The sequence below is a fragment of the Sinohyriopsis cumingii genome, unplaced genomic scaffold (assembly GCF_028554795.1).
Source record: "Sinohyriopsis cumingii isolate HCF-2022 unplaced genomic scaffold, ASM2855479v2 utg001527l, whole genome shotgun sequence".
NCBI classification, from domain to species: domain Eukaryota; kingdom Metazoa; phylum Mollusca; class Bivalvia; order Unionida; family Unionidae; genus Sinohyriopsis; species Sinohyriopsis cumingii.
In genome coordinates, this window is record NW_028316012.1 from 3,039,622 (window position 1) to 3,061,715 (window position 22,094).

Here is a 22,094-nt window from a genome sequence, read left to right on the forward strand (position 1 = left end):
TTAGCGGAGTTAAGATGTCTGGAAGAAATGTATCGGACTTCTTTATTACGACCGAAGAGAAAAAGACCTTCCCGAGCTAAACAACCCAATCCTGTGACAACACCTACCATACTACCCTTAGTGATTTCTACCAAATCATCATCGACATTACGCAGTCCAGAAGTAGGCCCTGGCCGTGGCAAAGGCTTAAGACAGTTAAAGTTGATTGCTTCTTAAGTCTGTTGTTTAAACCCACAAATACCCAAAGGTCCTTTTCAGGGCCACCCATTTCCCTGGAAAAGTGATAATATTTCAATGGCCAACATCAATTAAAACTTAAAAAAAACCTTTTTACCCTTATAGTACGTGTGAATGTGTGAGTGCGTGAATGTAGATTTTTATTCTAAAAATCAAAACCAAGAGACACTTACATTTTATAGACTGTTTATTCTGGTACAAATTTTACAATCCAATTCACAACACAACATAGCATTTAAAAAAGTTCATAGGCTTCTTCTTTTGACTGTCTTCACTCTCTCTCTTTTTAATGTCTTCACTTTCACAGCTTTTTCTTGCTCTTCATCCTCACTTTCTTCCCTTCTTCTTTTTTTTTCTACTGTTTCTGTTTCTTTACCTGTCTTCTTTCTTCCTCTTCTTCCTTTCCATAACTCACCTCTTCTTCTTCTTGCTCCTGTATTTTCTTAGGGCAATCTGGAGACCAATGTCCTTTTTCTTGACAATGATAACAGGTATCTTGACTTTTGTCTCTTCTATCCCATGGTTTTTTTTTTTTGACGGTCTGGACACTCTGTAGACCAATGCCATTTCTTCTGACAGATATAGCAAGTATCTTGACTTTTACCTCGAAAGGAGCGTGAGTAGTCCCTCGGCTGCTCTGAAGAAAAATTTCTGATGACCCCTCGCGAAGCTCTGATGAAAAGTTCGATCTGTGTAATCTCGTCCCTCGTTCTGCTCAGTTTGCGAGTGAAATGAATAGTGGAAGGACAAGACACACACCCTTTATATACGCTGATCTGCCATGGATATAAAGTGACCCATGGTGTTTAAACTTTAGTCATTTGACTTGTTGCAGTCAAGATGAAACGATCCAATTCATTCGTGAAGAAAGGAGAAGAAAGTAAGAGGCAGAAACGTGATCTATCGCATCGTACCATTGCTGAAGTCTTGGCACAAATTCATGCCAGTGATTTTGAAGAGGACGTTAGTGAACCAGAATCCACACCCAGCGATTCTATACCTAGCCAAATTTCACCAATCAACCCTGAAAATTACTATCACATTCGAGAGACGGAAAAGCGTCCCTCTAGAAAATTTAGAACCACGGCTTACAAATGCACGGTGAAGTTTAAAGATTTCAAGTCCTACGCACCTTTGGAGAAAGCAGGAGGGTTCATCACCGAGGTGTGGGATTCTTCGCTCACCACACTCAAGCGACAATGTCAATCCAAAGAAGACGATCGCTTGAGACTTTCCATAGAACACGACGGTTTGAAATCCCCTGTTTGGATCGAGTTTAGCAGTCCCGCAGAATTGACTCCTTCCTAAGTCATGGACAAGATTCAACACGTGCAACAATCCAATGACCAGTTTGACATCACCGATGGAAAAGCGACACTGTCCATGACCCACGTCTCTCTTCCTCAAGGGACTGGCAACAAAAAGGCCTTATTGGTAAACGGCCTTCGCAGCATTAAGCGTAGCCTCGTCCAAATTCACAATTCTCAAGACCAGATGTGTTTAGCCAGGGCTATCGTTGTGGGACGAACCTATGCCGACATTACGACACGGCAGAATGGAAAAGAGCCTGGGAGAACATTCGAAAATCGAACCGAGCCAAACAACGAAATGAAGCAGAACTCATGTTACAACAATCTGGCCTGTCCAAAGACACACGCTGCGGCATTTCAAGATGCCCTAGCTCGACGCTACACCTTAAAAGTGTACCCTCAAGTAGTGCGCGGACCTCTGTTGTTTCGAGGCCAGGACTTTAAGGACGGAAAATACATTCATCTCTATCATCACGATGACCATTTCGATACCATTACCGTATCACTTCATTCCTGGGATACGGTTATTACTGTGAGAAATGTGAATATGATTACAACAATCAAGAGCAACGCAAACATTGTGGATCGAATTGCTCAGGATGGTTGGCCTCTCAACCCTGTCAGGACGAAGGAAACGAACGAGTACATTGTCCTGCTTTTCTGCGCACGTTTGTCAGCCCTGCCTGTTACCAACAACATCTGAAGACACATGGTTCACAGCAGAAATGTACTTGTCAACTCCTGAGAATGTGTCCTACGTGTTTACAAGGCATATGTACCAATACTACCAAGGCACACATATGTCGAGGAAAGAACAAATTTCACATTTGTCACCAAATCGTGGTCTTGGAACACCCATGATACATGCAAAAATACCAACCCCAACAATAGAAAGATGATGGTCACAAGAAGAAGGATAAAAGCAATTTCATCTTTTTCGATTTCGAATGCATGCAAGAAACCGGCATTCACATTCCTAATTTCTGCGTGGCTCACTGAGCGTGTGAGAAGTGCATTCAAGAACCTATCTTCAGTTATTGCCCTCACTGCAACAAGATTCCTGGAGGACGTGAAAAAATCTTTCGAGGACCGAACACGCTAGCCGATTTTGCCCGATGGGTCTTACACCCCATCGACAAGACATGGAGCCAAGAGGACATCGAACGTTACGGCGATTGCCATCGTCATGCCACGGTGATGGCTCACAGTTTCTCCTAATACGATGGACAGTTTCTTCTCAGATACTACACGGAACAAGGTACCGAACGTCCTAAAGTCACTTTGAACGGAGCCAAAAACATTTTCATGCAAATGGGACAAGTACAGTTTAACGATTTGATTACTTACTTGGCCATGCCTTCGAGTCGAATGCCTAAAACGTTTGGAATGACAGAAATGGCTAAAGGGTACTTTACACACTTTTTCAATACAGATGCCAATCAACATGCCGTTCTACCCCATTTGCCTGAGGCTCACTATTAAGACCCCGACAACATGCGTACCGAACAACGAGAAGCTTTCTACGCTTGGTACGAGGCTCACGCCTCGGACCCTTTTGACTTTCAGGAAGAAACGCTAAAGTATTGTCGTTCCGACGTGGACATTTTACGGCATTGCTGTGGAAAATTTCGACAACTGTTCATGGAACACGGAGGGGTCGATCCTTTGAAAGAAGCTTGCACCATTGCCAAAGAGTGTTCCTTAATCTAACAAGAACGATTCATGCCTGAAAACACCGTGGCTGTCATCAGTCCTTAAACGACCAAGTATGTCAAACCTCAATACTCGGTCAAAGCCCTACGCTGGTTACATTACTTGTGCGACAAGGAAGACAAATGGATTCAGCATGCCCGCACCGGAGGGGACGGAAAGACCATAAGAACGTATTCGGTCGATGGCTGGGACTTAAAAAAACCCAAGATCGTGTACGAGTTTAACGGTTGCTTATTTCACGGATGTCCCGTCTGTCATCCTGATTGTGGCACTAAAAATCAGTTTTTACATCGAACCTAGGAAGACTTATACCGGGACACTTGTCAGCGACGCTTGAAGTTAGAACAGCAAGGATACCAAGTGGTGGAAATGTGGGAACACGAGTACGATCACGGAGGAAGGACCAATGCCACCTGTTTGCTGTACCACGCTGACGAAGAGAAAGGAAAAGAAATTAAATATTTGGACGTGTGTTCGCTGTATCCCTACGTGTGCAAATATTGACGCTTTCCTGCAGGGCACCCGCGATTGCTGACGCAACATATTGACTTGGATCACATTCGTCAATACGAAGGTTTGATCAAGTGTAAAGTCTTGCCTCCCACGGACTTGTACCATCCCGTGTTATTTCACCATTGTCAAGGAAAACTGATGTTTACTGTGTGCCTTACTTGCACCGAAACGTACAAACAAGACCAGCCTTGTCAGCACAGCAAGGAAGAACGCGCCTTGACGGGGACGTGGATCAACGTGGAGTTGTTCAAAACACTGGACATGGGATACCAACTGTTAGAAGTGTACGAAATTTGTCACTTTCCCAAGACACAACAATACCATAAGGGTGACCCAAGTCAGAAAGGCATTTTCGCAGACTACGTGGATGCCTTTTTGAAACTGAAGCAAGAGGCCAGTGGCTATCCTTCTTGGTGTCACGCTCCCGAAGATCAAAAGAAATTCAAAGAGAAATACTGGGAGCATGAAGGCATCACTTTATACCACATCGAGAAAAACGAAGGCAGGCGATCGTTTGCCAAAGTGATGTTAAATTGCTTGTGGGGTAAAATGGCACAACAACCGTGTTTACCCAAGACGGAGTATTTGACAGAACCTTCCCGCTACTTTCAGATGATTCACGACAAAACCAAGTACATGAAACACGTGGACATCCTTCGTGAGGATTTGATCTAAGTAGAAGCCGACGAATTTCGAAATGTCATCTTCGTAAAGGTCAGTGAGTTATTTGCTCGATTGTTGCAGAATGTTACGGCAATGTAATATTGTAATTGTAATTATGTGCAGTATGTATATTTGCTTACTAGAATCGTTAGTATGTAGTATTACCTGTGTATTGTTTAATTTACATGCGTACTTGAGAAATGATCTATGATTATGTAGATTGCTCGCTCGTCAGAATTAATATTGTAATTCGCTATTTAGTTACTTCATGGTAAACTAGTGTATTTATTCATGTGATATTTTAGATTTTGCAACTGTTGAATTGAATTGTGACTTTAGAAATGGTTGCAGTGTGTAAAATTAAATAATATGGATATTTGAATATTTGTGTACACTTGTGGGAGTGTAGTGCACAGAAATCCATCTGATTGGTGTGATATTGTTGAGGATAATGAGATTAAGAATATACATGTATATTGATGTGACGCAATTTAGTGATGTTTGGATCATAAGTATGATACCGCTCTTTATTGCAACGTTGTTTTCTATACGAACGTGTGTGTTTTTCGATGTGCACGAATACGTGACCGAAGATGTAGATAGCCTTTATCTGATGATTGATTGTTGATTTAGTGTGAGCTAGATGGTAACAAAGCATGCTAACGTTATTGTGTTTTTCGCAGGAAGCTTTTGGGGACAGAACTAAGTCCCGAGTCTCAGAGAGGGAGACTGGGTAGAGCAAGGCAGTAGGCAAAGAACAAGCCTAGTTGATAGAGAGAGAGAGAGAGAGAGAGAGAGAGAGAGAGAGAGAGAGAAAAGGAGGAGGAGAAAAAAGAACAAGAATGGGTAGCGTACAGGAAGAACGTAGTACGGAGAACGCCGGAAGGAGGAAAGAAATTGGCGTTGTAAACACAGATGAGTAGAAACCAAGTAAAGGGAAAGCCATCTCACACTATAATCGCGTGATGAATTAGGTTGTTGCGTGGTCGAGAGAAGAAACAAGATTGGTTGAGAAATTAGTATCGTTTAATTTGTATTAAATTGGTATTCTTTTGAATTTCACCTTTATGTTCTTAATAATTTAATTGTCGGTATTGCTGACTGGGGGCTCGCAGCTTTACCTCTCTCTATCACTAATTTCACTTCCTACAGAAACGAGCCAGGGTGGGAATTCCACAGTAATTCAAATAAATATTAGGAGCATTCCACCCCAACGAATAACAGTGGGTCACATAGAACTTCACAAAGTGTGACAGTCAAATGAGCATTTCCTCCAAATAGATGAACATATCAATATAAATCAATCAAAAATTTCCGTTCGATTAATATCCAAGCAATATTTGTTTTGTTTTATTAGGCGCGCTTTACTTGGCATATGTTTTGTGTTGCTATGATAATATATTACGTGGTTAAGAACTATTGATAACTATGTAATAAGTTTGGGTTGGCACTTTATGTATGAAAATTAAGTTGTTTGCAGCAACACTTATCATTTACATTTATTTTTGATATGGCTTTGAGCCCTGTTTAGCTTGGCTTAAAGGTCTATACGATTTCTTGACGAGGAAAACTCGCAGATCCAAAAAAGTAATAATCAGAGCATTATGTCGAATTAACGATTTAGCAAAGGAGTTACAAATCCAATGTGTAATAAGTGATTCATACTAAGTGAACTAAAAGGAAAATGAAGGACATTGACTGTGTACATACACGAGACTGCTTTATTCACTACAAAATACACTTTTTATTAACTACAAATGTAAAAGGTTCTAATTATATATGTCAATTTTCAAATGACTTTCTTCAACGTTGCCAATGTTTATTAACTTCAGACAATTATGTAATTTCAGTATTTAAACTATGATGTAATTTATCAATTATCTAAATGTACAAATATTTGTTAAACAAGTCAATATCGTCCAAAAGGGTTAATTCTAATGTATTTCTATAAACTTACTCGCATAATATAGGGAACCCTGTTATGCATTTTGTACGGTATATGTACAAAATCATGCTGCTGACAGCTACTAGAAATATCCAGTATGACAGTTTGAGAGAAAAGTGTATACATTATGTTTTTAAAATGGAAGGCTTTCGATCATATCAGTACATTTAAAAAGATTGTAAAATGACTGTGAAAATTAGGTTTGTACCCAGTAAGCGTGCTATTTTCCAATTCGTTCTACAAGAAAGCAGGTAGGACGTAGATTTGTTGTATTTGCAATATCCGTATATGTATGAGATTCAAATATGAAAATAAGGATATAGTTTCTGCATCTCTAAAACTCTTCTTCCTGCAAAACAAAATATGTCAAAATGCAATTTAAAATGTAAATGCAGTATACGCTATTTTCTCTAATATATTGCAAGAAACAAATACTTCATGAAAAGTATTTTCTTTTACTGATATTCTGTTCTACGTGCTATGATATATATAAGCACAAGATACCCTGCTATAATTTAGAGATTTCATGGCGAATTTTAATGTATATTGTTAATAGGACAAATATGTATTTATTTGGTATTGAATAAATCCACTTTCACGCAAGACACCATATTAATTTTTGACACGAATGGAACTCGAACCCTATACATAAATGACATGCAAGTTAATAATCGTCCAGATATACTACTGTATTTCAGACGTTTTCTCAAAGATTCGTCGTTGATTAAGATATATCAATATATATTGTCAGGTGTTTAGCATTAAGACGTCTACTTGTAGTTGCCCTCGGAATTTATATTTACTCTGTCTTTGCTGTTTAAGACAAATGATATATGTTATTTACCTTTATAATCGTCTATATTTCTGTGTTGTCGGTACAGTCACACTTTATACTACCTCCCTTGTTGCCAGAGTTTAGTTTCGGAAGCGCAAACATCGAAGCTGTACATGTCTTTTCTTGACCCTAGTGGTAGTAGTAATAATAATAATGATAATAATAATAATAATAATAATAATAATAACAATTATAATAATCATAATAACATTAAGAAGAAGATGATGATGATGAGGAGGAGGAGTAGGAGGAGATTGATGATAACGGTTTATAAAAATTAAACAAGATTAATTTTGTTGGTGTGCTTGATACCCGGACGGTCTTACCAATTTAGGTATTAATTTTATTCCATCAATCTTCAGTGTGCATCATTCTTTGCAAAAACAAGGTTCATGGAAGTTATTTCCCACAGTATTTATCTTCATAACGATGACGATTTACACCTTTGTGTATTTATATTTAGCAGGAGTAGATCATTTATTCACCTGTCATATATACGAGAGCCTAATGAAAGAATAGTGAACACTAAGTTTTAAAATATTCCCACAATATCAAAGCTAACACCGATATAGAAGTATGCAAAACCTTTGCATGATTTTTCAGTACGGATAGAAGTGTGCACCTAAACCCTTCTGTTATAGAAATTAGACATACACGTTTAGGATCAGTTACATTCTGCATTTAAAGACGAAACATTAAATTGCTATTTAGCGAGAAATTAGTTACCTCGGCTGTTCGAATAGTCATTTCTAGCTCGTACTGTACGCCGCTAAATGGAGGATTGAATCTAAGCTGCAAAGTAAAGAAAATTTATATTCCTAACACTGGGATCGTTAATATTCATCCTGAACTAAAACCTAGTGACACCATAACGTAATAATCATATATGTGACCTATGTTTGGTTGACACAGAGTACGTATTTTCCATAGTTTATGGAAAAACTTAATTGGGACAAGAATACAGATATTAGAGGAGAGAAAACATGAAATGAGTATCAGAAATCCATCAGAGGGATTTGGTAGATTTTTAAAAATTAATCCAGGATTAAAAATGCATCATCTATGGAAAATAGCTTACACTGACTCAAGCAGAAAAATGGAATATGGGACATTAATTCGTATTGGAGGAATGCAAGCAAGACCTGGACTGTGTCCCCTATGTGGCAAAATGAGTCATGACCGTATTTTGCACATTTCGATGAATTGTGCCTTAACCTCAGACGACAGAAACCACTTGATGGAAAGTCTATTTTCGTATATGCCTCCAGTGATTTACCGTGATTTCTGTGATCAGATCGATGATGTTATACTGATTATACTACTTGGTGGTTTAAATGATATATCAGAACGTTTAGAATTTGAGGCATGGTTAAATATGATCAGACTATCTACCAAGTATTTCATTAAGATAAAGGATATTATATATTCGATTCAATAGAGAACTCACTCAAAATATAAGGAAAGAAATACTTGTACTGGATTGCAAAGAGAGTAGGAAACTATTTTTGTTGTGAGGATACATTTTCAAATGTTTTATCGTATATATATCTCTATCTAGATTAGTAATGATTTTAATTTATTTATTCGTTTGCTATTGGAAATAATTCAATAAGTAACGAATCTACTATTTTTGTGATTCTATGTATTTAAATGCATTTCTTTTTTGTCTTAAAATCTTCAGAAAATGGAGGAATAAAAGAATATCATCATCATCATCTCTCTGTCTCTCTATGTCTCTCTCTCTCTCTCTCTCTCTCTCTCTCTATATATATATATATATATATATATATATATACATGTATGTATATAAATATAAATGATATGAGAAATTATGTTGTGTTATTAAATACGAGTATAAAGAAATGCTAACTCACCCTGTGTCTTGCTTTTGTAACTTTGACCAAAACAGAACCTCTACAAGGTCTTGTCAAAAGTCCTGTGAAAGGTTTGAAAAAGAAATTTGCTTGTTCTAGTACCAAAGGGTTGTTAACATCAGCATCTGTGTATGTTTCAGACGTCGGTATGTCAGTGAAAGCAATGCAAAGTCCGAAAAGACTGATGATAACCACATATGTCAACATTATTTTCTTTTCTTTGCTGAATCGCTGACAGAAAGTTGCCAAACACGGTATGGAAGAAAAGGAACCTTTTGCGCAATATATATGGACCTGACGAAAGCAGCCAAGCAACAGAGGGTTAACAATCGGTTAGAAGTTCATGAATCGGGCGACAACGACGGATTGTTTGTATTTGCTTTTATCTTTTATCTTCAGTGATTAATTTGTCCTTGCCCTTCTCGTGATTTCGCATAGCTTAATTATTAATGCGTTTTTAGTATATTTCAATTTGAATGTGCCAAATACAAGGGATCTAACAGCAACCAACTAAATGGTCAGAACACTTGCGAGAAACTAGCTTAAGACCGATGTGTCTGTCACTTATTTTGATATGTAAGAAGACAATATTCTACGTCCTTTGAGAGGTTCTTCAACGCGAAGGCGTTAAACCGTAAATCGCTTTCCTTTAAACGACATTCACGGAATTGTTACCTCATAATTGCTTGATTTTTCTCGCTTCATCTTGCTTTGTCTCGCGAATCACGAAAATACAAACCACTTACACATAAGAATATCCCCTAATTTGTCATATTACGAAACTTAAGATGGTGAAATTTATAGGAAGTTATTCGATAAGTCTGGTAAATAATCTTCGTTATAACGTCCGCTCCGTCAAGCGATCTAATTATTCGGTTTGATAGCTCCCGAAATCAAACCAATACTCACTCAATTATAATAAAACTATATAAAAGGCCACACATACGAAAAGGGCAAACGCTAGGTTTGTTAGAGAATGTTAATATTATGAGACGAATTATCTAGCCGTCTTGTTATTGCAATACTGGGTTAATATGATGATGACTTAGAATAGTCGAAACTAGTTTGTTCCAGTACCTACTTCCGTTTCTGATTACATTTGCTTTCATTATAATTGTTATAATATTGCAGAATATATTTCCTGTAACAGCACCTTGATAAAGTTAGGGAAAAGATTGGATGTAAACATGTCTTTGACCGGTCTCGTTATATATATTCAATTCAAAAATAGAGTTATGAAAAAAAGACTGTTGGCATATACATCAATATTGTACACACGCAAAGGAAATACAGTTTATTAAGTGTATATTCTTGACCTAAGCTATGGCATCTATGTGATGTGTTATATTGGTATAGACTCAATATTTTCCGAAAATAATTGACGTTCACTTTATTAATAAGGTTGAAATCATAGGTTGTTCGATGTTTACTTAACCGCATGTTAACCTCAAACATTGCTTCTTCCTAACTTATCTCTCGATTGCCAGTTACCAGGAGGCCACTTTTATTTTAGGCATTTTGTTACATAAGTAGTCCCATCGAGAAGCATGATCAAAATTGAGTAAAAGAAATTAGTGGGGATTTAAAGGTCGAATTTGAGGACACCGTAGAGAATAAAGCAATTTTATATGGGATGGAAATAAAACATTATCACAATCTACCATTTAGATGAGGGTAAAACTAGTTGGTGTAGTTCTGCTCAGAGCATCATTCATAGTGCGTGTGATCCTGAGTGTAGTAGGTCCAAGTTATGCAAATGTGTATAATATGCTGGAAAATTAAAGTGTACAGTCACCAATATATCTCTCTCTCTCTCTCTCTCTCTCTCGCACACACACACACACACACACATACACACACCCTTTGTCTCACAGACTTGTGATCTAGTAACACAAACTATTCGAATGTGTCATGCTTTGTAAGCAAGCACAACAGGTACACTAGCAAGCTAGAAGAAGCTAACTTATTCGTATTTATATTTGGATGTTTGCTAGACATTTCTAGTTCGTAATGCATTCGTGTTTGTTTGATTATGGTTGTAGTTAAAACTAAAAAATTAACTTCATGGTGATGGTACTTCGTCAAAGAGAAAACTAGCGTCAGATAAAGTCCAAACTTTGAGTGCCACTTAACAGTGCTTGTAAATTCCAACATTCTGTGCCTCAAAGGTTTTCACAAAAATATATTATATGAAAGTTAAACATTCCGCTTACTTCGTTTGCATTTAATATAATCAAGGAAAAGCAGCGTAGTAAGATAGTAACGACGTTTGGTAAGGAAACTGCATGCATATCATTGGTCGATTTCTTCATTCATTAAGTCCATCATCGTGACCTTGTGAAGCGACGTAAACTGCTTGTATGAACCAAATGATATATACTATAGATTGATCATATTTCAGCAATTAGACTAATATAATATGTATCACAGATCAATAACCTGAGGTGGTTATCATAACGCACAGTTGTTTTGAAAATAATGATTCCCCTTCCATGCTTGGCAAACGTGTGAAAGCCTGATCAGTAAGTAGATCAATGCGATCTGAAAAAAGTGGCTGCATATAGCGACCGCTCGGTATTCAAACCTTGGGAAATAAACCACATATTTGTTAATTCATTCAATGCAGAATGCGAACTATACAAATACAATCGCTTTGGCAAATATAAGGTAACTGAAAAGGTCGTAAATAAATTACTTTTTGTAAATTTCAAGTAACAAATTGTTGACTAGATAACAATTCGAAAATATTAAAAAATAATGTGAGGTACTGCGAATTAAATCCCAGTATGGGGTGATTTGAATGTCATTATAATTTGGTAACATTGATTATTGTTGTGCATATCATTCGTACTATTTATGCTAAGTTTCCCTCATTGCCATTTTAATAATGGTTAGAGATAATATTCTGAATAGAAATATCGGACACATGCCTCTGTCACTAGACAGAGTCCTACGATTCATCAAAGTGTTCACATACTTGATTTTGCAAATATGAGACTTTACGGTATTGAAGAAAGTGAAGTAAAATGTACATCGTATTAGATAATTCGTGTTTTGTTCGGAAGATCTGGCAATCGATTTGGGATGGATAATGTGAATTGATGTAGCTGGAAATGAGAACTGTGAATGGATCGCTGTTTATTCCGTTCCGAAATGGCATAGGACTGGAGCATATAATTAGAAACTCAATCTTACATGCCCGACAACGACCCATCTAAACATCTATATATCTGTGTGTGTGTGTGTGAGTTTGCCAAGAAAGTATTTCTATATAGAATTGGTATATCAATACATTCTAACGAAATAATCTTAAGAACGTCAATCAAGGGTCAAACGAAGGTTATGCTTTCATGCAACATGATACATATCAGTGAACCGTACGTATTATTCATTGTAGCTATAGCTTTTACAGAGCTAAGCTGTCTGTATACATAAGTCCCATTTCATTGACAAGTATGTGCTGTCGCTAAAGGTTGTTTAAAAAGCGAATTGAATGGGAATCATTCCTGGCGAGAGCGGGTTAAAAAGTAGTTTTGAGTAGATTAAAGGCGCTTTGGGGTTCATGACTGGGGCGACAAAGTATGTGATCGTGCTTTGCTTTTCATTGTATCAGAAATTAAGTTTTGCATTGTTGGGGTCATTGCTCAAACGTTATTATGTCAGCATCAAAGGTCAATAGGATTTGCAACGAAAATTGTTGTTTTCTGTCTTAAACTTATTAGACACTGTTTAAACATATTACTGCATGCCCATTATTCGTGATGAATTAAGGCGATATTTACAAAAGGGCTCACCTTAGTTCAATGTTATGCCAAAGTCTTAATCATCATTCTGGAAACAGTTCTCTCTGTGTAGCTTTTTTAATATTTAGTGCTATTTACCTGTGCCATTTGATATTTATTCAACAATTACAACATCACCAATAATAAAATAATAATAATTAAAATGTTAATGTCGATATTTTTATCCAGGATCAGATAATTAGCTAATTATTTCTTTTTTATTCTCGCTATGCAGTTAAAACAAATATCCATCAGATATACATGTAGTTTTGAAAAGTCTACAAACTTAACATTTACTTCACTGACAAAATTAAATTTCAAATAATATATAGTATTACATATGAACATTCTTCTATCACCAGGATGAGTCTATTGTACGATTTAAAAACTGTATGCGTTCAAAACACATGATTGATTTCTCAATTATATAGAGAGATAGAGTTTCCTACAATCTGAAATATATAAAAGATTAAGCATCAGTTTTGTTAAAATAATCTCTCGAAATTATTTTCAATAGACCGCTTACTGCTCGTTTTAATGTTCCTTGTAAATTTCAAATTAATATGAAACTAAAGTTCTAAAATAGTTAAAACCTTACAAAGTAAGAACGGATTTCCTAAAAATGCTTAAATCCTTACTTGTCGTCCATCTAAGAATATAGACTAGATATAAATGTGTTATAGTATATTCTTTATTTGAAATCCATGATGCTGGTTTTGTTAGCTATATTGTCTCCACATCAAAGTGATATTTCAGGGGTCGCCCCATACATTACAGCGTTATATTAAATATGGAGAAAAAATCATGGTTATATACATCCAGACTGACTGATCCAATTTATATTATCTAACGCTTTTTGAAATTATTATATCCTTAGACACCTTTATATGAAGTGTATAAGGTTAGACAAGGACAGGGTAATATTAATAAAATTATAGTAACGTTTCTGTCATTTACTCCTAAATACAATTCTACTTTTGATTGCGCGTTTTGCTAAGCATACTGGTTTTAAGTAGTGTTCCTGTAAAGTGTCTAGTCAAACAGCCATTTATGTATAGCCAGTTCATAATCAGAAGAGGGTGAACTCTTTCTCATGAATATTGTGAATGAAAATAAAGCCATATAATGAATGTAAGATATGTCATCAGAATACCACAATTACAACGTGACCAGTACTATTATGATATGCTGTCCGTTAGCGGTTTATTAGAATATTGGCACAATTAACCCCACCCAGATAAAGGTAATATTATTTCATTCGCGAAAAATACCAAAGTCACATCTCATGCCCTTCAAGATAGATAATACATTGTTACTGTAGTACGGCTGTATATATGCATATTCGTCTTAGGCCATCATTAGTAGCACTTTACTTGTAATATGCATATAGGCATACACTAATATTATCAATTCAACTATAATATACCCGAAGAGATTTCATTCAGTTAATTTTTCGTTAATACAGTAAAGATAGGAACATAGCTTGACAATAATCGACTTACAGTACATGATATATATATATATATATATATACATACATATATGCACATACATATATATGAATACATACACACATGTACATATATACACTGACTCTGTATGGTTTCGAATGATGCCCGTTGTGCAGAATAAGGGCGTTAACTTCTCGAAAAGAATTTTTAATCAATCTCCACAGTTTACCTTTAACTCCGAGATAGAATAGCTTATAAAAGAGGCCATTATGCCATACCGTATTAAAGGCCTTCGCATTCTCCAGGAATGCAGCATAAACGTATGATTGACCTTCTACATAATGCATGTATGTATGTAAATGTATGTAAATGTATGTATGTATGTATGTATGTATGTATGTATGTATGTATGTATGTATGTATGTAAGTATGTATGCATGTATGTAGGTAGGTAGGTAGGTAGGTAGGTAGGTATATATGCATGTATGTATGTATGTATGAATGTGTGTGCATGCATGTATGTTTGAATGTATGTATTTATGTATGTATGCATGCATGTATGTATGTATGTATGTATGTATGTGTTTATGTATGACTGTCTGACTGACCGGCTGACTGAATTTATTTCCTCTTCAACAGAGATTACATCAGATTAAACAAATTCTGGATAATACAAGATCATCAAATAGTACAGAAAAGTGACAAAAATACAATAGTAATATTGTGTCAGCTACCGTATTGACAAAACCAAATATCTCAATACCTGCAATTATTCAAATCTGCAATCATTTGGCTGAGCATAGCACTGATCTTTTAAACGTTGCATGATGATGATAATATTTCGAACAGTTAATACGTCTATATTGTTATGTGCTTAACATTAAGTTCGAGAGAGCAACGAAAATGAAATGAAAAAGTTATAACAGTGTAATTCTTTATTTAGTTTTTTTTTCTTCATATGACACATTTATTTATGCATACATATACTTGTTTGCGCGTATCCGTGCGTGCATGCATTTATCTATGACTGACTGTCTAAATGACTTAATTACCTCTTCAACAAAGATTATATCAGGTTACTAAGATAGATATTATACGCATCATAAGATTATGAGACACAGTATAGACGAGAACGCAAGCATGATATATATATATCGTCAACTAATGCATTTACAAAATGAGATATACAAATACCGAAAATCATATAGAAATCTATAGAAAATATACATAAACAAATACATAACCACACACACACATATATATACATATATATATACATAAATACATACATACATACATATACATACACATATACATATGTTTATACATACATACATATATACATATATATATATACATACACATACATATATATATACATATATATACATATCTATGTATATATACATACAGATACATACACATATACACACATACATATACATACACACACATACACACATACATATACATACACATATCTATATATATATATATATATATATATATATATATATATATATATATATATATATATATATATATATATATATATGTATATATATATATATTTATACATACATATATACATATACACATATATTCATATACCCAAACATACACACACATTCATATACATATACATATATACACATATATATACACATATACATACACATACATACACCCATACGTACATACATATACACATACATATATAAACATAAACAAATACACTGTCTACAGCTGTCATACAACACAATTTGCGGATTTGACAAGAAGACTTTGGCCTTGAATTTTTTATTTTTAATGTTAATTTACTACTTACTATTTATGTCATGTTTGAACATGTTGGTTGATAGTAAGGGATACATTTTATTGTAGAATGAAGCTATGCTGTTTGCGGTCACCAACATGAGCCAATCTGATACATCATCATCAATAGACGACATGCAATCAACCCTGCTTCCAAGAAGTGTCTCCAACAATATATCTTCTTCTTGACTGAATAAGTTAACCACGTATCTCACTTCTAAAGAGTCAATCACTCTCTCAAAGAAAACGTTTCGTTCCTCAAGCAGCATTTCGCAACCTAAAATAAGATGTTTCGCTCTTTCGTCAGTCTTTTTTCCACAGAGTTTGCATACCTTAACTTCACCAACAGGCATGATATATAGTTTCATTACTTCAGAGATAGGCCATAACATGAATGGAAATTTACGCCCATGAAACCATATACTACTTGGTTTTAAGTCGAAATGAATGTTTCTGAAGTGAATTAAATCACCCCTTAGTTCCATATTTGCTCTCCAGGAAGTTTCTTCATAGTTTTGAATAATATCAATAATATGTCGATTCCAAACGAGTTTTTCTTCTGTTTGTACTCTTGCGACTCTGGTCAATGGAAGCATACATATATAGGATGAAATTGCTATTTTTCAGCCGAGTGTGTAAGGGCGATTGGACTTTTATCTGGAAAACGATTTTCATTATGCGCTTATGTCAGTATCTGAACAACCCGCTAAAACAAACGGGCTTTATACCAGATATTGCCAGAATAACTAAGAAATATGGTATGGGAAGTGTTCTTTTAGACTATGCATATACAATACGAGTGCATGCAACCAAGAGAAAGGAAAAATGACCAGAAGAAAGCTGATCAATCACGTCCGTGAACAAGACACACGGCTACGCAGTCATCTTCTGTTAACAGTGTAACTTGCCAAACAAATTACAGTTTTCAAATATTTAAAAGTCACAAACTAAATTCGGAACAAATCGTGTATTCTATTTCAAAACCACACAACCACACACACACACACACATACACACACACACATGCATGAAAGGAAGCGATCATTCATAAGTTATTACGAATAAGAGTACCGGGAATTGCTATGCGTTTATTCTTGAACGATGAGCTGAAATATATTTATATTCGACATGTAAATATGTCTTCATGGTTTTCAGAGAAACAAAAGAAACGCATTTTCCCAAACACGATCGTTTTGAGATTTAGTAGAACAAAAGATATGTGTTTGTTTTTGTTTATTGGGGGTGGGTGGTCATATCATTTTCATTACATGGCTGCTTTATTCTCCAGACTAAACAGCTGAAAAAACATTTGTAGATAAAAATATAATGTATTGATGTAAAGCAAAACCTTAATTTTTGAGCCTTCTGAAAGCATTGCAGTATGATTTCACTACCACACACTGCAGTTTTATAGAACACAGTCAGTATGTCTCGTTGTGTGTCAAAAAGCTATAGTTGTCTTCATTTAAAATGAAATGCATGGCATCGGATCCATATTTCAAACGTTTGCTCCACCATTAGTAGATTTTTTCATAAATCACATCTGAAAGGATCGGGCAAGTACAATCTTGTATATGGTATGCCATATTCCTATCATATTAGACGGACCACGAAATGGCAGTGTTGTCTAAGGCGGTCTACGTTTCAGATCACTGCCATCTCATCCATGTCCTCCTCGGCTTGACTATCGACTCGGCTAACGCCGTAATGTATAACGTTTTCCAGTAGTTTTCCGATGGTCGATGGTCCTTCCCAGTGTTCCCCCGGGTTCTTCATCCATCAGGTATGCTGCGCTTCATATCTAGCTAGCATGTACTAAAAACGGGGCCAAAACCCATTGAAAAATCAACAACAACTAATATATAAAATATTTGTCTTCAAATAAGCCTTGAAATGATGTCATCAGTCATTGATCTACGGTTTAGTTTTGTTCTTTTGAACAAAGATAAGGCATACACCAGAGGATCTATACGGAAAGGTCATGGCCGTTCCTACTTTTGTTCCAATACCCTCTGATTGAAGAACTAAATTAGGTCAAAATACCACTCCCAGTTAAATTGGCCAAGCTACTATCAAAATATTTTGTCTATTTCACCTATTGTTCCGAAACCACTTGTATGATCCATTGTTTTATGTTTCAGCTATTGTTCTAATTAAATCAATCACTTCTGTCACCTATGCAGACCCTCGATACGGTTTTGCTTTGCTAATACTCAACCTCTGAAGTTAAGCTGTGCATGTAATTATATATTACTGCATATGCGTATGTATGCATTTATAGAAATAGACAATTATGTATATATGTATGTACACCTTATTCCATGCAAAAGGACAAAGCGTCAGCTTTGTTTTGCTAGTCACTGGTACAATGCCAAGACTCAGCTTGAAACACTTCCTTTATAAACACTGCCAACACTAAATGAAGTCCAAGCAAGATATGTGTAGAAATTTCATTCCAAAAGAAGCAATCGTGTGAAAACAAATGGGGTCATTTTGGCATTGGTGCAAGGTTTGTTTCACACCTATTACAATGAAAGAACAATTACAAAGAGAAGGTTATTTGAACTAGTACATTTCCTGTACGAGGGTTTTTACCCAAATTAGACGCTCTCTTATGGGTTATCTTTCTCCATAAATACCTTTGATAGATCTTAAATACATCAAGTTAAAGTAATTTAATGAATACCTTGCTTGAAAATCATGACACCTCTCTTTCAACAATTATTTTCATGTAATCGAAGGTAAGACATGCCTTTAAAAATAGATATTTTAGAACTGACTGGCATATCACACGTTTGGAAGTTATGGGCTAACATGTCAAAACTGAAGCATACATAAGCATTAATGAGTGGTAATCATACAGATGTTGTTTTTGTTGTTGTGGGGTTTAACGCCATTTTTCAGCACACGATAGCCTATACATGGCGGCCAGTATTAATGGTGAAGGAAGAATTCTGGAAAACCACGGGAAGAACCACCGACCCACGAGAAGCTACTGGCAAGCTTTCTCACATACCCACATTGGCCGAATCCTAGACTCGAACCCACGCAGACAGAGGTGAGATGGCAGTGATTAGTAACGGAGAGCGCTTTAGACAACTAGTCCACTCGGGGCCCCTAATGATAGAGATAAACAAAAGCTTTTAATTGTTCGCAAGACAAACAGCTTTCAAAACCGTTTCAGTATAATCGGCAGAAATTAATAGCTATATCTAAGTCGTTTTATGTACTGCACTCCAATACAAATATGTCTTGCAGATATAGGAATCGCATGTTTATTTAATATAATTAGATTTTGGGGTGTAGTTTGAGGGGGATATGGTGTGACTGGAATTAACTTCCATGCAGATCGTACTTTCTTTCGCTTACCACAGATATTCTCTGAGGTTTTGTATGTACATTCGTAAGAACACGTGTGCGTGATTCTGGTTTCGTGCCTATATTTATTGAACATCTTACCACCGTCGGCTCGTTTATGATGCACAAAGGACGGCTTCATTTCCCCACTAATGTCAAGGACATTTGTCTCGTTCATCGTCAGATTAGTAGTGGCAATTATTTCCTTGTCCGGACCTGCACGATCTTTATTCTCATCCCTGGATGCGTCCGATATTGCTACTTGAAGTTTTCTATCCGCTTCTTTTGACCTATGAATTTCTTTATATGGCCGATTGATTTCACCTTGCATCGCCTCCTGATGTGTCTCCATTTTATTGGTTAGCGTCTGACAATGCCTCCGTGCCTTTTCTAGATATTCTATTCGTTCTTGCATCGCTTTCTCACGTTGTCTGCCTTCAGTTGCGAATCTTTCTATATATGTTATCTTTGTTTCCATCACATTTATCCTCTTTATTAAAATTGCAATTTCCTCACTTTGAACATATTTGCTTGGTTCTGCTGCATTTGGTATGATAAAATAACAATAAATGACGAAACAATGAATGAGCGTTATTTCCGTCATATCCATGAAAGTGCCTGAATAGATTGGGATGGGATGTGCGATTGTTGTTATATTAGGAGGTACACAAAGCAACCGTGTCACGCAACTGGCACGTATCATGATAGGATTGTCATCTGTATCAAACATGACGTGAGAGGCCTCACTAGACCCACCTCAAACTCTGCCAGGTGAAAACGCAGTTCTCCTATGACACTAACATTTCGATAGTCTTGAAAGGGGTTTTGTTGTGGAATACACGTCTAATCAAATGTTTAATGCGCTTGAAAATTAAACTCAAAAAATCATACAGGACATAAGTAGTATATAAAAATACCGTAGGGACTAGGGACGTTAATGATAAAATAGGGGTGTTGTACCGTAAGGACTATACAAATTTTAACATTGGAAAATATGTCTGATACCGTAGGGACAAGAGAAATTTAACATGGTGGGATGGGACTAGATAGAGACAATGGGAATTTAACATGGGGAATTTTAACATGGATGGGACTATAGAAGAACAATGGAAATGGAACATGGGACAGGGAGAGAACACAGACAATACACATTTATTTTATTTTATTTTTTTTATTTTTTAAACTGAGGCATGAAAATGAATATCTTTTCGAGGCATAGGATTGGCCCTGAAAAGGGCCTTTGGGTTTTATGTTAACATACCATACTGTTAACCTAGAGGGCACCACATAGGTCTCCTTCTTTTCCTTAAACTCTGTCTCACTTCTGGACCGTAAATCAAAACCCTCTTTAAACAACCTTGTCTTTCTACGTAGATTCTTCTTTTCCACACACATGTATCCGTCATCTTGACAATAGTCCACGAGAATCGGATGTACATGGGTAAGTCCGTTCTAAACATCATTGAAGAGACGAGAGTAGAGGATTCCACGTCGGTCCACATCTCGGTGACGAGAACAGGTGAAGGAATGTAGCGAACTGCCATTATTTATAGGGAAAGGAAGGATCGAAACGGATTGAGTTGGTTGACCAATCCAAACACTCGTTACAAAATTCAGTCACCATTCGTCCAATCGGAAGAGAACAGTCCGTGACGTCACATTCCTTATATAGAGTCGCTAGCGTTTGTGGGCAGTCAATCCATGCGACATAGCATAAACATGGCGCAAACTCAGAAGACGATCAATTGGGGTGCACCGGTCGTGGAGACTACCCAAGAGAACCTGGACTTACTTCCAGAATAGGTAAATTGGGATTTTGTGGATTTTTTTCGCAAGAATTTGATCCAGAACCAGTGCATTCACCACCTTCTCTTTCTTTACCACACGTGGAGAATTTTAAACAGAGACAGAAAGAAGAACTGGAGAAAGGTATACAACAGCAAAAAGAAGCAGAACAAGCTTTTCTCCTATAGCAGCAAGAAGAAGAGGTAAGAAAGAAACAACAAGAAGAAGCAGTAAAGAAACAAGAGGGTGAAAGTCAAACGGTCACGATACTGTTAGACATTTTAGCGGAGTTAAGATGTCTGGAAGAAATGTATCGGACTTCTTTATTACGACCGAAGAGAAAAAGACCTTCCCGAGCTAAACAACCCAATCCTGTGACAACACCTACCATACTACCCTTAGTGATTTCTACCAAATCATCATCGACATTACGCAGTCCAGAAGTAGGCCCTGGCCGTGGCAAAGGCTTAAGACAGTTAAAGTTGATTGCTTCTTAAGTCTGTTGTTTAAACCCACAAATACCCAAAGGTCCTTTTCAGGGCCACCCATTTCCCTGGAAAAGTGATAATATTTCAATGGCCAACATCAATTAAAACTTAAAAAAAACCTTTTTACCCTTATAGTACGTGTGAATGTGTGAGTGCGTGAATGTAGATTTTTATTCTAAAAATCAAAACCAAGAGACACTTACATTTTATAGACTGTTTATTCTGGTACAAATTTTACAATCCAATTCACAACACAACATAGCATTTAAAAAAGTTCATAGGCTTCTTCTTTTGACTGTCTTCACTCTCTCTCTCTTTTTAATGTC

The 22,094-nt window shown here is 36.3% G+C and overlaps 1 protein-coding gene across 1 annotated transcript; it reads right to left on the reverse strand.

The window, feature by feature from the left end:
- Positions 1-6,680: 6,680 nt before the first annotated feature.
- LOC149772033 (uncharacterized) lies at positions 6,681-20,105 on the reverse strand. The gene is made up of 2 exons (XM_089947969.1): positions 19,598-20,105; positions 6,681-6,730 (listed from the first exon to the last, which is right to left on the reverse strand). The coding sequence occupies exons 1-2, from the start codon at positions 20,103-20,105 to the stop codon at positions 6,681-6,683; spliced, it is 558 nt and encodes a 185-aa protein (XP_089804095.1).
- Between the last annotated feature and the right edge of the window lie 1,989 nt (positions 20,106-22,094).

Coding starts and splice junctions, on each gene's coding strand:
- LOC149772033 (XM_089947969.1), bottom strand. CDS start 20,105: ATGGATATGACGGAAATAACGCTCATTCATTGTTTCGTCATTTATTGT. Junction 6,731..19,597: donor TCATAAACGAGCCGACGGTG/GTAAGATGTTCA, acceptor TTTGTTTTGCAG/GAAGAAGAGTTTTAGAGATG.